General features: G+C 43.5%; 1 protein-coding gene across 3 annotated transcripts in view; it reads right to left on the reverse strand.

The window, feature by feature from the left end:
* Positions 1–15,677, reverse strand: part of CA10 (carbonic anhydrase 10) — a 339,679-nt gene that overhangs the window by 18,811 nt on the left and 305,191 nt on the right. For all 3 annotated transcript variants that reach the window (XM_083490417.1, XM_083490418.1, XM_083490419.1), the window contains exons 6-7: positions 6,724–6,819; positions 3,546–3,618 (exon numbers count right to left, since the gene is read on the reverse strand). In XM_083490417.1, the coding sequence (XP_083346543.1) occupies positions 3,546–3,618; positions 6,724–6,819 (169 nt within the window). The remainder of the gene's footprint in view (positions 1–3,545; positions 3,619–6,723; positions 6,820–15,677) is intronic.

The following is a 15,677-nucleotide window of genomic DNA, read 5'->3' on the forward strand; positions in this document are numbered from 1 at the left end:
CTTTCTGGGGCTGTTCACCTCTCATTTTAAGATTAGCTTTATGAGGCCCCAAGTCCTTTTTTGAGTTTGGTAGGACATTTCTGGCCTACACTTGAAACAGGCAGAGTAGACAACACGTGATGAAGCTCACGGCGAAGAGGACTCCTATCAAGGGCAGCCAACCTGCTTTGAAACATAAGCTTGATGTAGGAGGGCTAAGTAGGCACAAGGAGAAGATGCCCTATCACAAGGACTACATCTGCCAAGGGTGGGAAGCCAAGATGGAGACAAAATGTACTCATCTTCTTGGGAGATTCATATGCAAAAGAAGGAGGAAACTGTTCATCACTGTGTGGGTCAGTTTCATAGATCGAGCTGCAATTGTGCAGTATGTGTCATGTTGAGTTTAAATTCACCGGCACTGGCTTTTGAAAGCCCCCAAATGGTCTGGGTGGGATCAGAGCAGGGGCTGGGAACCTTTTTACACTAATGGGCCACATTTCATTGTTAGTCACCTTCTGAGAACCATGTGTCAGTCTTGGGTGGGTCCCTGAGGGAAAGAGTGAGTAACGCAGTAAAAAAAAAAGTAAAGGTAAAGGACCCCTGGATGGTTAAGTCCAGTCAAAGATGACTATGGGGTTGCGGTGCTCATATCGCTTTCAGGCTGAGGGAGCCAGTGTTTGTCCACAGACAGCTTTCCAGGCCACACAGCCAGCATGACTAAACCACTTCTGGTGCAATGGAACGCTGTGACAGAAACCAGAGCGCACGGAAACGGCGTTTACCTTCCCGCCACAGCAGTACCTATTTATCTACTTGCACTGGCATGCTTTCGAACTGCTAGGTTGGCAGGAGCTGGGATAGAGCTCATCCCGTCGTGGGGATTTGAACCGTCAACCTTCTGACTGGCAAGAGCAAGAGGCTCAGTGGTTTAGACCACAATGCCACCCGCATCAGTGGTAACTCAGTGGTACATTCCAGCTACACAAAAGTCTGAGAATTTTATACCTGCAGCAACAAAACAAAACATCACTCCAGCAAAAATCCAGGCAGTTAGAGCTGACCAGCTAATGAAACAACTTGGGGGGGGGAATCTCCTATGAGCAGGAATCTGAGGGAAAGGAGGGTCATTCCTCTACACAGAGCAGCTGGGTAAAGGAATGCTAGAGAACTGGACCTAGTAGATTGATAGTGCTAGCAACATATGCTGGATGCACAGCTTCCGAAATTGCTTTGGCCAGCCCTCTTTACTGCAAGCATACATCATCTGCTCATAATCTTCAAAAGTAATTTGGTACCCTGTCTTCTAGAAGCCTTGTTTATCTCCTGTTGGTCTCTGAGCTGGATACATACTGGAAGTATGAGTTCTTTGCCCAACTCTATTCTGCTTTAGGACAATTTGTGAACTTCTCACTTAGAGTTGTATCCAATGAAGCCATCCCATTCACAAGGATTTCTGCTTGCTCAATGGAACTTCTCCTCTGTCCACTCCCCCCAGCACATCCACCAATTCTGTTTCCTCCAATTCTCCAAAGCAGAATTATTATTATTATTATTATTATTATTATTATTATTATTATTATTATTATTATTTGGATAGCGCATCAAGGAGGAGGAAAGGGAGGGGAAGTTCCATTGTGTAAAAATGTAAGATTCTATGATATATGTAGGAAAGAACCTAAGACATGAAATGTGTGATGAAGAGGCCCTCAAACAATAGTTTTAGATGTTAGTTCCTGTAAGAACAAATGTGTTTCTTCTGGAAGTGCAGCAAAGAGAGTTTAAACCCAGAATCTTGAGTCCCCCAGTTACTGGCTTTTAAAAAGCTGAAATATTAGAGCAATGATTCTTTAGAACTATCAATATCGTTCTTATCACACTTACAGTCATTTCCATGAATTCCCATAACACTGCATGAAAGAGGGGTGGTTGCTAGAAATCATTAGGAAATAAATGAAGCACTCATCTAAAAACCCACTCTGAAAATCCAAGGGGCACTTGGCTCTTAGGATATTCCTGACCCATCTTCTGTAGAGTATCTTTTGTGATGCTTTGAAAACTAGCGCTTCAATTATTGCATTAACTTTTCCTCATCTTGAACCTAATTCCGCACTCTTTAGCCTAACCAAAATTAAGTGAATGGCACTTCTTATTTTCTTCAAACTGAAACTGAACACTGACTGCACAAATGAAGCTCCTAAGCATGGGTTTTTAAAAAGCCAGCTGTTTAAAAGCAGCACGGAATTCCTTCTAATATAGGAAACAAAATTAGATCTCCCCGCCCCGTGCAATGACACTATAATCCATCATCCAAGACATCTGTGAAATTACGTTCAATAACTTGGGGTTTTTTTGCATTTCTTTTTTGTCCTGAAAATGCTTCTAATCAATACTTGTTACTGCAGGAAGTAATTCTTATGTACTGTCTTTGACAACTCTATTCTAACAGCATTCTAATGCTGATGTTCTAATGCTATTAACTGGGCCACATGCTACCCATCACAGCTCTTGACTCATAGTTTTTGCAAATGGGTTTATGGGCTCTCTTTTTGCCTTGCTTTCCATGCAGGCTCTCCTCCTTACTACCTAGTTTCATCTAAGCATAGCTTATCACAATGTCCAAATTTATTTTATTTAATTTATATCTCACCCTTCATCAGTTTTAATGATCCCAGGGTGCTTAGCAATCAGGCATTGTAGCATGATCTTCACCCAATGTGGCATGTGCCCTGATTGGTTGTGTAGCGCTGAGGGAGTTTTCCTCTGTATGTTTGAATGAATGTCTACTTGTTATGTACAAGGCCTGACCTAAGAACGACCACTCTACTTGTTTCTCCGCAAATTATATACTGTTTTTGTTCAATTTGCTCAGTAGAGTGTTATCAAGACTTTTCTCTCTGGACTCAATTTCCATTATTTAATTGACTTTGCTAACAGTTTTTAGGTGCTGTTGAAATATAATTAGGTCCAGATTTAATTAACCCAGATGATATTTAAGTTCACAAGCACTTTAATATAATAAAGACATGTTTTTGAGAAAGCTTGATGCAACCATGAATAACTAGAAGTTATATCTCAAGTTAACACCAGCTAAGCAGATTGCTCATATCTTGTGTGGTAACTCCTTTTTTTTTTTTTTTAACACCCCATGGTTACCTTTGACATATTTTTTTATTGTGTATCTTCCGTTACGTTTTGATTCTGGTTTGAATTTTTGTTACCCACTTTAAAGGGCTTAGGCTGAAAAGGATGTTTATGAATGTTGAAATAAAAATTCCTTCCTTGCAGGGGGTTGGACTAGATGACCCTCGAGATCACTTCCAACTCTACAATTTGACAATTCTATGAAATATAAATTAAATAAATGTTTCGTTGATCTCCATTCCCTCCCACACCTGAAATACCTGTACTTATATTGAAAATGGTCTCTGACCAAATGCCCCTGACGAAAACTTGAATAAGCTCACAGCCAATTTGGGAAGTGCCAAATCTTGGATTAGGCATTCCTCACAATGTGAATGATCCCCCCAGAACCCTTTATACATTTATTTCAAAAAGAAACTTACTTTTATACGTTATTCTGGTGATGGTGTCTCTGTTAAGCATACGGTTTAGAAATGGATTTGATGATTCAGACACCTGTGAGAGAGATAATCTGTCGTCAAAAACCGGTCACCAAAAACACCTCATTATGGAAAAGTGCATCTGTTTGGATGGTGGGTATTGGTGGAATAAAGCTGCAACTTGGGAATTGGCAGAAAGTTAACTTCTGAGGAGAAGCGCTCAACTCTGCACCCAACATAATTCTAAAGAAATTCTGTATCACCCTGTGAATGAGGCAGAAGAACAGAAGCCTTTCTTCTGCGGAGGAAGGAGACGTTCAAGAAATTGGCAGGACGGGTTTCGACTAAAAGCAAACATATTCAAACCCTTTAATATATGTGCCTTCCTCATTTCTGGTCTTTGAGGTTGTGTGAGACACTGTGACATGAAACATGCTTTCTTCTTTGCCAGATCTATGAATCTGCTTCTCTTTTGTTTCTTCCACTCCTTTTATTCTCCTCAGGCCTCTGCCTCTATTTATTTTGATGCTTGGTTAAATTTTCATGTTGTGGACATGATTCAAGGCCACACAGTTGTTGAGCGGGGCCTGACTGCAAATTTTATATAGGAGTTAATCAGCACTTGACATTTTGACTTGGGTTTGGATGACACGGGAAAGCAATAAGCGGTATCTTCTAGGAATTGTTCAGTACAAAAATCACATTCTCCACTAAGGAAGTCTTCAAAATTCATGAAGCAGCTATTCACACTGCCAACCGCCACCTCCCTCCAGCAGTGTGATTCTCTCTCTTTTCTAGAAACATATTGTTGGTACTGGCAGAAGGGTAGGACTGGAACTGAGCAACCGAGAGACCTATTTTATTGGTCAGTCTTCTGTTGTTATGGAAGAAGCTCCAGTTGTGCCATACAGAGCTTTTCTGCATATATATATATATATTATATATTTAAAAACAACCTCTCCAAAAGTTAAGAAACAATTTGCCAAGGTCAAACAGATCAAAGCCTCACTTGGTCCTGTGGGATGATTTAATGTGATGAGAGAAAAAGGGATTCTACAGAAGAAGAAAAAATATTTGTGGAAAAAACCTACATGCCTAATCATTGGCAGCCTGCAATGTGAGGGCTGAACAATCTGTTTGGCAGCACAATCGGATCTGCAAACCGGAGTGGCTGCGAACCAGCTGAAAAAGCAGTAGGGAGGAGGATTTGCTTAACCCTCTTCCACCCACTGCTTTTCCTGCTAAACCCCTCCCCAAGCCACCGTTTCCCTTGCCATAGCAAACACAAATCTGAGAATCCATATTCGGGAGAGGAGATGGCTGGAGGGAGGGCAATTCAAGGGGAAGCAGTAGCTGAGGAAGGGTTAAACACCTCCCCAACTCACAGCCTCCCCAACCCTCCTCCAGCTGTTTGGACGTGATTCAGAGTCTTACACTTGGTTTTTCTTGCCAAATAGGTAAAGGTAAAGGTACCCCTGCCTGTACGGGCCAGTCTTGTCCAACTCTAGGGTTGCGCGCCCATCTCACTTAAGAGGCCGGGGGCCAGCGCTGTCCGGAGACACTTCCGGGTCACGTGGCCAGCGTGAAGAAGCTGCTCTGGCAAGCCAGCACCAGCGCAGCACACGGAAACGCCGTTTACCTTCCCGCTATAAAGCGGTACCTACTTATCTACTTGCACTTAGAGGTGCTTTCGAACTGCTAGGTGGGCAGGAGCTGGGACCGAAAGACGGGAGCTCACCCCGCTGCGGGGATTCGAACCGCCAACCATGCGATCATCGAACCCTAGGCACTGAGGTTTTACCCACAGCGCCACCCGTGTCCCTACTTCTTGCCAAATATCCACACTCAAATAATGTAACATGAGGCACCTAGCCAGGTTCATTGGGAGTAGGTACGTTGGCCCTCAATGGTTAGTGGTCATACATTGCCATACATTCTGGTAAGTTACTTCAGATACAGTGGCTGAATTTGCTTCCAGGACACTGTCCAGTAGGGAATTACAGCGAAGGTGGCAGAGCAGCAAAGAATATTGCATTTAAAGTGGAAAATACTGTTGAATCATTGTATGGGCAGAGATATAAAGATCCTCAGATTTTATTTTTAAAGTGCAGCCTGCAATTGCCCCTTATGATAATTTCCACAATTTTCTTGCCTGTTACTCATCTGTTTGACATCATTCTCCTCCACCTGTTGGACTTATATGCAAAGGATTTAAAATCAGAATGTATATGTTCAGACGAATATATACATAACATATTCAAATATATGTTCAGACGAATATATACGTAACATATTCAAATATATATTCATCCACTTTACTACAGAATATTTTTTTAAAGTTGCAAAACTGGGGACTGGGCAGTGGGTTGGTGATGTCATGAGTGCTAACCAATAGGTACCTCTGGCTTCTTTTTTTTTATAAAAAAAAACAGAATGAAAATGAACAGGACGAGTTTCTCAGAGCTGACCCCAGAACACAAACATGTAGGCATACAAATAAATACTCTTTGAATATTATATCTGCCTTCACCCCAAGTTTATGTACCTTGCCAAGTGAAGCTTTGATTATTTACTGGGGCTTTAAGGACTCGAAGTAGTAATTCTGAATTTAATATGAAATCCCTTTTAGCATATACTGACATTCAGTGTGCATCAAACTAATATGGCCACAGAAACATCCACTCTAATACCATATGTTAAAAGATGGGAGGGAAAGAGGATCAGAGAAGCATAGAGGCAGTAACAGTGGAACCCTATCAATGTCTGTTTAGAAGTAAGTTCTTTTGAGTTCAACGGGGTACAGGACTGCAGCCTAAAAGAGGGCCATAGTGGATATTCTAAAAGCATCCTTGGAATTAAAACATCTCCATACACTTTTGAAAAAATGGAAATGGTCTGTTGCAATTGAATTTCACACCGAGTACTGAGCCACAGTGATCATTTTTTATCCTAAGGTATGGTGCACAAAGCTACAGAAACAATCTACCAGCTATTAAAGCAATCTACCAGCAATCTACTTAGGCTGCAACCCTGTACACACCTGGACCTTACTTTTGTGTTGCTATGTATTGGGAATGCACTAGAAGAAGGTTTAAATACGAGCAGCCACCAGTGCTCCTATTTTCTTACAACCACCTGAAAGGAATGTAACTCAAAACAGATGAAATTGTACGATACTTACTTTCATAAATATAGAAACTACCACCAAGCCATTGGGACTTTTTGCAGCTTCTGTAACATTTGTATACAACTCATGGTTATAGTGGATTAGTTGAACCTAAGGATAGAGGGGAAAGCAAATAATAAATACTGGAGAATCAAACCTGCTGCTCTCTTTCAAAACGACAAATACGCTTTTTAGAAATTCAGATTTGTTTGCAATGCGATCTCCTACCAAGCTTGTAAATTCATAACAGCACTCCCCCCCCTTTCTCCTTTTATCCTGGAGATTTTGCAGCCCGCATAATTTTAATAATTGCAGTGACCATCTGGCTTGTACTGGCGCTGCACCAGTTGTTCCTCCTCTCTATTGTCAATAAGTGAATTTAACACATTAAGATGCAAAAGGCACCACAGAGGTCGGCACCGTTCTGCTGCTTGCCGTAGCAATTTGCCGCCGTAGCCCAGGAGTGTGTCTGTTTTTCTGCATCCCAGTCTGCAAAGGATGGAGGCTGGAGATGGGCCCTTTGCCCAAGCATGAGAGGTAGAAGCTGGTGGTTAAGGTTTGCAATAGCAACGCAGGATGAACAACTGAAAACAATGCTCAGAACCTGACCCAGACTTCAAAACTGTGCATAACAACCAGAGCTGTGCCACTTGTCACATGCCATGTGGAATACAACCTACCAATCGTCTCGCAGGAACTATGGTTGCTGCCTGCGTCCACACACAATCCACATTCCCCCCCCCAAACCCACTCAAAAACAAATACTCAGGGGACAGCTACCCTACAGGCCCCAATATACAGTGGTACCTCGGGTTACATACGCTTCAGGTTACATACGCTTCAGGCTACAGACTCCACTAACCCAGAAATACCACCTCGGGTTAAGAACTTTGCTTCAGGATGAGAACAGAAATCGTGCTCCGGCGACGCGGCAGCAAGGCTAATGGGAAGCAAGGCAACCCCATTAGCTAAAGTGGTGCTTCAGGTTAAGAATAGTTTCAGGTTAAGTACGGACCTCCGGAACGAATTAAGTACTTAACCCGAGGTACCACTGTATTTTGAAACATGCAAAAGGGCTACTTTGGTTCTCTGGGACACAAATTATGCAGCTGTGATGTAAACCATGTAATTATTTTTGAATACAGAGATTCTCCACCATCATCACCTTGGGGCAGTGACTGCCCATAAAACTAGGCTATGTGAAGATATACTGCACATGATAAACAGTACACTTTGAAGTAGGTTGCCGCATTTCAAAAAGTGAAGATCCAGGCAGAAAAGTTATTGAGCTTTTTTCTGTTCGTTTTCCACCAATTTCCAGAGCCTGCTTGAGGCTGCAGTATTCTGGATATGTCCGGGAAATTTCGGACATATGGCAACCCAGCTTTAAAAAACCTGTAGGTTGCTAAAAGTGTGCAGGATTTTGGCAGAGGGATCTGAATCACTGGAATCCTTTAACTAGAGGTTCCTAGCCATTTACCTTTCAAATTGGTATTCTTCCTGTGCATATCTCCTTGCCTTCTGCTTTCCCACCAAGATCTTTCATTTAAAACCACTCTTTACTTTGTAAACCAAATTCTTCATTGCAAAGCCTTTTGGGGGAAAGGGGGTTGCCTTGCTTCCAACACAATAAAATCCATCATGATGAGTAACTGCCATCAGACCACCAAGAAGCAAAGCCGGAACATACGAAGCACACGCTGTCAACCATTTGAGTGGGATTAAATATGTAGATTGTTAAATGGTAATTGCCTGCAACTTGTGGGCACTACAGCAATGGATTCATCAAAAAATATTGAGAAAAATTGAAGCTCTGGACGGAACAAAGAGGCAAACATATTTGTTAGGTTTCGAGCAAATGGGGCGAGAAAACTGACCAGACGTCGTGAGAGGAGGCCTTGTTGACTGGCATTGTTATATCTTCATATATGGAGAAATAGACTGGAGCAGAACCCCCGACATTTAAGATTATATACTTAATCTTATAAATCAGGACAAAAATGGTGTGACTTATCAATGCAGTTGTGGTCAGTGAAGTGGGGAGGTAGGTTGGCGTTGCTCACCAGCCTTCTGGACACGGAGCATTGCTGCCAATTCCTGAGAAAGGCAAGGTGAACGGAGCGGGGTGCAGTCCGGGCATGGCGGCACAAGCATCAGATGGGCTCTGCTGCCAGGTCTGCACCACCCCTTCCACTCCCTCTCTCTGGAAACAAGAGTGGTGAGTGGTGTCCACAAGGCAGGGGAGCAATGCCGCTCTGCCTGTGCCACCCCCACCAACTGTTGTCATTGGCATCCATCTGGCTTGAGGGACAATGGAGTGCACCTCCAGGGGTGAAGTCAAACTGCTGCATCAGCAGCACCCAAGTGACCTCCCCAGGATGCAAGCCTGGGCAGTGTGTATAATAATAATAATAATAATAATAATAATAATAATAATAATAATAATAATAATTTTGTATTTGTACCCCACCCATCTGGCTGGGTTTCCCCAGCCACTCTGGGCGGCTTCCAACAAAGGTTAAAAATACATTACAATGTCACACATTAAAAACTTCCCTCAACAGGGCTGCCTTCAGATGTCTTCTAAATGTCAGGTAGTTGTTTATCTTCTTGACATCTGACGGGAGGGCGTTCCACAGAGTGGGCATCACTACTGAGAAGGCCTTCTACCTGGTTCCCTGTAGCTTAGCTTCTCACAGTGAGGGAACCACCAGAAGGCCCTCAGAGCTGGACCTCAGCGTCCAGGCAGAACGATGGGGGTGGAGACGTTCCTTCAGGCATACTGGGCCGAGGCTGTGTGTATGGAGGCCCTGGGTTGCCCAAACGACAAGACCCTCTCTCAGCATCATTGATGTGGTCCAAAGGAAAACAGAGCAATACGTTTGGCACCAGCTTGGCTGCAGGAGTTGATGGCAGGAGGAGTGCAAGACGCCATCCAACCATCTTAGCACTTCCACTCTGGAATTGTGTAGGTGCCCTTTATCTTTGGTTGTCTTGGGACATCTGCAGCCCACCTTGTCATTCAAGGGCTTTCATTTATGCGTTTTTGGGACAGCTGAGATAACACTTTTGGTTCCAACTGGTCCAAGTTCACAAGCAAGCACCCCAAGCTTGAGGGGGCATCGTTTGCAGCGTGCAATAAAACAGTGACAACAGCATGCAGTCCTGTTCGGCATCCGTCACTGTCTCTTGCAGTTCTGAGAGTTGATCCCAGCATCTCTGCCACACTGAACTCCTCTTGGACCATGTGTCTGCGTAGCAAAATCACCCCCTGGGTGGCAAAATACTTTGTATCTGATGTTTTTAGCTAGAGAAGTATGACTGTGGCTTGAGTAGTGAAGAGAGCTATGTAGAACTTCAATTTAATTGCTAGAGAGAGAGAAATAACGTCTAAAGCAGGCAGATTTTAATAGGAAGGTCAACATGGTTGGTGCACTGTATTAATTTATCTTAGTTTATAACCCATCAGAGGAGAAAAATAATGCTTGACCTTTTTTTTAACGTTTGACACAGTAGGTTATTTTTTCAAGCAAGCAAACAAACTAAACCGGACAGAAGTAAAAATGTCAAAGGCAATGAAGTCATCTGCAGAGTTTTGACAGCCAGTAGAGCTGGAGGAAACATTAGTACAATCCTATTGTGGTCTGTCTTCTAAAGGGCCTTGTAAAGAATTAATGAGATTTCCCACTAAATGGTGACAAGAGGGCACAGGCTCATTAGCCACGAGTTTATGATTTTATTGTACTTTTTTATTATTATAACATCTTAAGACTTTGGGATTGTGCCCCTGTTGGCATTTTTTTGGACTCAGTAGCAAAGGGTTTCATCTTTATTTCCTAGCTCCAGAAGCCAAGGGCAGGCAAGGAGTTCAGGAAGAAAGAGGTGATGACCTTTGGCTTGCTGGATTTTCCTCTCTGCTAACTCTCAGAGATGGAGTTATCCATGTTGCTTCAAGGAAAGGAGCTGTGATTATAAGGCATAATGAGCCCAAAAGGGTTGTGGACAGAGTTCAGCTCCTGATTCTGTAATTGTGAGGCCTTCTGTGTAACAAACAAATGCTGGATGTGCACTCCTGAAAGAAGAGTTTGTGTGATCAACAGAATAAAATAAATAATAATAATAATAATAATAATAATAATAATAATTATACCCTGCCCATCTGACTGGGCTTCCCGATGGCTACACTGAAGTCTAAAGTCTAACAACGCTCATGAGAGAGGTTTTCACTGAGATGCTACTACAGTGGTACCTCGGGTTAAGAACTTAATTTGTTCTGGAGGTCCGTTGTTAACCTGAAACTGTTCTTAACCTGAGGTACCACTTTAGGTAATGGGGCCTCCCGCTGCTGCCGCACAATTTCTGTTCTCATCCTGAAGCAAAGTTCTTAACCCGAGGTACTATTTTTTGGGTTAGCGGAGTCTGTAACCTGAAGCGTCTGTAACCCGAGGTACCACTGTACAGCTAATGGGATTGGGACACACATTATGAGGGAAACACGAGTTCCCAGCCCTGTGGTTTACTTCACAGCTCCCAAGAAGAGTATGAAGTAGTGGCCTCGTGGGAGTCATGAGAACTTGACAGAGAGACCTGTAGGACTACATTTGTCCCCTGTGCCTGAGGTTGCCCACCCCTGGTCTAAAGTCTGTACCACATTTTACCGTTTGATTCAGTGAAGATATTGTGCAGGTATATTACACCAACATTTTCTGTGGTTGCTCTGAATCCATTTATTGGGAATCCAGTATTCTAGGCCCAGCATATTTGGATATGTGAATAGTTCCCAGGAACTGGGACATTTATATACAATGCAATTTATACAAAATGTTCTACCAATCTTTCAGCCCTTTCAACACCCCTGGGTTTTTCCATGGTCCCCCCATTCCCTCCTCTGAAAAGAGTACAACATAAGAATGCATGTTTGGGGCACAATATAACTGCACGTGAATGTCCGAGAAATTTAGTATGACCTACATGTCCTCTAGCCCTTCCTAGCTTGGAAAAGTTAATATAGTGAATGTAGTATTATGCAATCATATTAATGGAGGTATTTATGAGTAGGCAGTAAGTAATTATCCCCACTCCAGAGATGTTCCAAATAATTTATGTGATCAAGGTTTAACTAAATTGTGATCCACTTTGGCTCCCCAGATTGTAGGCTCCTGACTCTCCTACCCTCCTGTGTACTTAACTTCTTGTTGATTTTTGGCTGAATTAATTAAATACATCAGCCATTTTAATAATAAAATTGACTTAAAATCTCATGGCAAGTAGATTTAAACACCATTTATAATGAAAGGCCAACTACTTTAAATCAACTTAGCAGATGGGGATTGTAACAACTCCTATTTCATTACAGCTGGAGTAATTCATGGCATTAAAATGGCTGTTTGTAAAATAAATGGGCCACAAGAGATGGGGGCGAGAGGGAGAGAGAGAGGAAAGGAAAAATCAGGATGCTGTGGTAATGGGGAAGTATAGGAACAAAGAGAACCGTCTGTCTTTGATCTTATTCCTTCCTACTACCTTGGGTCAGAGAGGAAGGGAAAGGATGTTGAAAGAAGAAAGACCAGGAGCAAGAAGAAATGAAGGTTGTGAGAAGAAGAATCACTCAAAACGAAAGGGTGTAAAGGGTGTGCATTTGAGTATGTGAGAATGAAGGAATAGGGAGGGGCTGGACTACGTGGTAGGTTGCCTACAGCAGAGGAGGAAATTGTCCGGCAGAAGAGGAAATTGTCCATTGGAGTTTTGGTGCACAGATGATCAATCTGTGCGATGTAATCCATTGGTACAGTCAAATGCAACATTCCTTATTTCCCTAGAGTGGGCACAGGAAAGGGGACATCCAGTCAGTGTAACTTCCTATTCCACTGGTCTGGAGCCATAGCTGTCAACCGTCCCTTATTTAGTGGGAAACTCCCTTATCCCAGCGCCGTGTCCCACTGCTGTCCCTTATTGATGATGTCCCTTAAATTTCCTGGGTTTCGTGCTCACCCGGCTCGGAAGGGAAGCAGCGGCTCGGGGTCCTCCACCGCGCGTGAGAGGGAGGAGGGAGAGAGACTCGCCCACGCTGCCCACGAGCCCGGAGGCGGTAGCGGTGGTGGCAGCTTAGGAGGTGGCCTGAGGGAGGAGGAAGAGGAGTGGATGGGGAGGGATGCAGAAGGGCGGCGCTTCAGCGGCCGCTGCCACGCTGCAACCACCTCATGCCGGATTGACAGCATCTGTCAATTCTACGAATGTATGTAATTCTTTACAACAGCAAAATCCCTTATTTTGGCTGCTGATCCATTATTTTCAAGGCTGCTGGTCCCTTATTTTCAGATCTGTAGGTTGGCAGCTATGTCTGGAGCTTCTCCTCCTGCATGTGACCTGGAGGATGGGCGTGGCTGTTAGGATATTTCCGTTCCACCTTAAAAGGGAGCAGGCTTTTGTGAGTCACAGAGTCTGCGTATTTCCTGTTAACAGGATGTTTATGTTTTCTGTTGCTTTTGTTTCTCTCTCTCGGTGCCTGAACGCTGAAGCAGGCGGTCATGCTTTTTCTCTGTTCTGACTAACGCAGAATAAACTTATAAATAATGCTCTCCTGCGTGCATCTTTTGCTGTGCATTATCTGCTGATAAGAGCGTGCATAAGTTCTGGAATGTGGCAAGCTATTTCTGGAGCTCGTGTCGTTGATTGCTGATACTGCGTGTCTACGTGAGACCGATGGACGTCCGGAATCGATGTGGGGCCTTGATGGACTTTGTCTCCCTGGCAGTATCCCAACAGTGGCTCTGGTTGACTCCATAAAAGAGCCGAATCATGCAGCCATTTTCTCACTTGCAGTCTTGTTGTTTTTCTCTTGTCTTGCTTGCTGTTCTTTTGCTGCCATGCTGCTCCCCTGCAGCCATTTTGTGTTATCTTAATGTCATTTTGCTGTCTGAGACATTTGACAAGCAATTGACTAAAATACAACTTAAAATGCAGCCTCATTTCAGTAGAAACTCAAATCAAAAACTTTTTGGGGGATGAAAACGTCAAATCTTCACCAAGGCCAACTATCCAGACTGGTCCTACGTGGGCCAGAAAAAAGCCAGGGAAGTCCCCAAATAGGAGTTCCATCACAGAAGGAGAAAGGAAAGATGAAAGAGGGGAAGGGGATCAAGTTGATTCCAAGCCAAAGGCCAGGTCCATTGCTCTGTGTCCGCTTCTCTGGAGCAGCAGAAAACAACCTTTCTCCCTCCTCTATATGACATCCTTTTATATATTTGAACATGGCTATCATATCACCCCTTAACCTCCTCTTCTCCAGGGTAAACATGCCCAGCTCCTGATCATCGTCTTCCAAAGCAACTACTCTATTCCAAACTTAAAAATGGAAAGTGTAATGCTGGTGGTCAACGAAAGAGGTTTAAAGACTCTCTCAAAGCAAATCTAAAAAAAGGTAGTATAAACACCGACAACTGGGAAACAGTGGCCTGCGAGTGCTCCAACTGGAGAACAGCCTTTACCAAAGGTGTCATGGGCTTTGAAGACACTCGAACTCAGGACAAAAGGGGAAATGTGCTAAGAGGAAGGCACATTTGGCAAATCCACACCGTGATCAGCTCTTGCCCAGAATCCTATGTTCCCACTGTGGAAGGACATGTGGATCCAGAATTGGCCTCTACAGTCACATACAGACTCACTGTTCAGACCGTGTTCATGGAAGACAATCTTACTCGGCTAAGAGTGATCACCAAAGACGACTGGCTTGAACTCTTTCCACCCCAATTGGGAGAAAATCCATTTGTATGTGCCCGTGATGGCTGTTCTGTTTCAAAGCATTTTTATAGTGTGTGTGTGTGTGTGGGGGGGGGAATACAGCTCCATGATTGGTTCCTCAGCTTAGCACAAAAAAACAAACAAACCAGCCTTTCTTGGGCAATCAGAAAGCTATTTCTGCGTTTTCCTTCTTTTCGTAAAACAGGTATTAGCATTTGAAATAAATATCTTTAAAAGATCCTGCGAGGCTGCTTTGCTTTGTAGAGTCACCTCAAGAGCTCTGTCTAAATGGCTTGAGACCCAACGCTTGGTTTATCATCAATCTTCCCTGCTGTTCCTAACACAGCTATGATCAGTGGAGACACTCAGCCTGACAAACGCTTGATTTAAAAGAGAAGGCGCTGATGGCAAAGTGTGCTCTGCCTCGAGGTCGCTTGTTTGTCTCAATATAGTTTGTATTAACAGTAAGTGCCTTGACAGGTACGTCTATTATTGGGAGAATGCCTCTGGTTATTAAATTGATGCATTTTAAACTATGTACGGTAGAGTCTAAATCATGCATTTAAACCTGGGTTTAAATGTTAACTGCGGGGTGAAGTCTGGGCATTCAAAAATCTTGCACAGGAGTTTGAGGCCTCTGTGCCCCACTCCCTCCCTCTTTTTATTATTATTTATTAAATTTGTATACCGCCCTATACTCGCAGGTCTCAGGGCAGTTACAACATAAAATCACAAAATACATTATAAAAACAAAAACAAAACAACGCCCGTCTCGTTCACCTCTGCGTATTAACTTCTCCTTGTCTCTCTCTGGCTACCAATGGATATACGGTGGTACCTCGGGTTAAGTACTTAATTCGTTCCAGAGGTCCGTTCTCAACCTGAAACTGTTCTTAACCTGAAGCACCACTTTAGCTAATGGGGCCTCCTGCTGCCGCTGTGCCGCCGCGCACGATTTCTGTTTTCATCCTGAAGCAAAGTTCTTAACCCGAGGTACTATTTCTGGGTTAGCGGAGTCTGTAACCTGAAGCGGATGTAACCTGAAGCGTCTGTAACCCGAGGTACCACTGTGCTTCTATAAATTGGTTGCCAACATAAGTGCAAGAGACTATCTAGGTTGCTTTGTCTGATCACACTGTTCTTCAAGACCAAATGCTGGTTATGGGGTCTCCAGAGCTGGAGGTGGCATTACGTCCCCCGATCCTGCAGATCCCCTGTCTTGGGTGAGG

Source organism: Podarcis liolepis (assembly GCF_965112155.1).
Source record: "Podarcis liolepis genome assembly, chromosome: 2".
NCBI classification, from domain to species: Eukaryota; Metazoa; Chordata; class Lepidosauria; order Squamata; family Lacertidae; genus Podarcis; species Podarcis liolepis.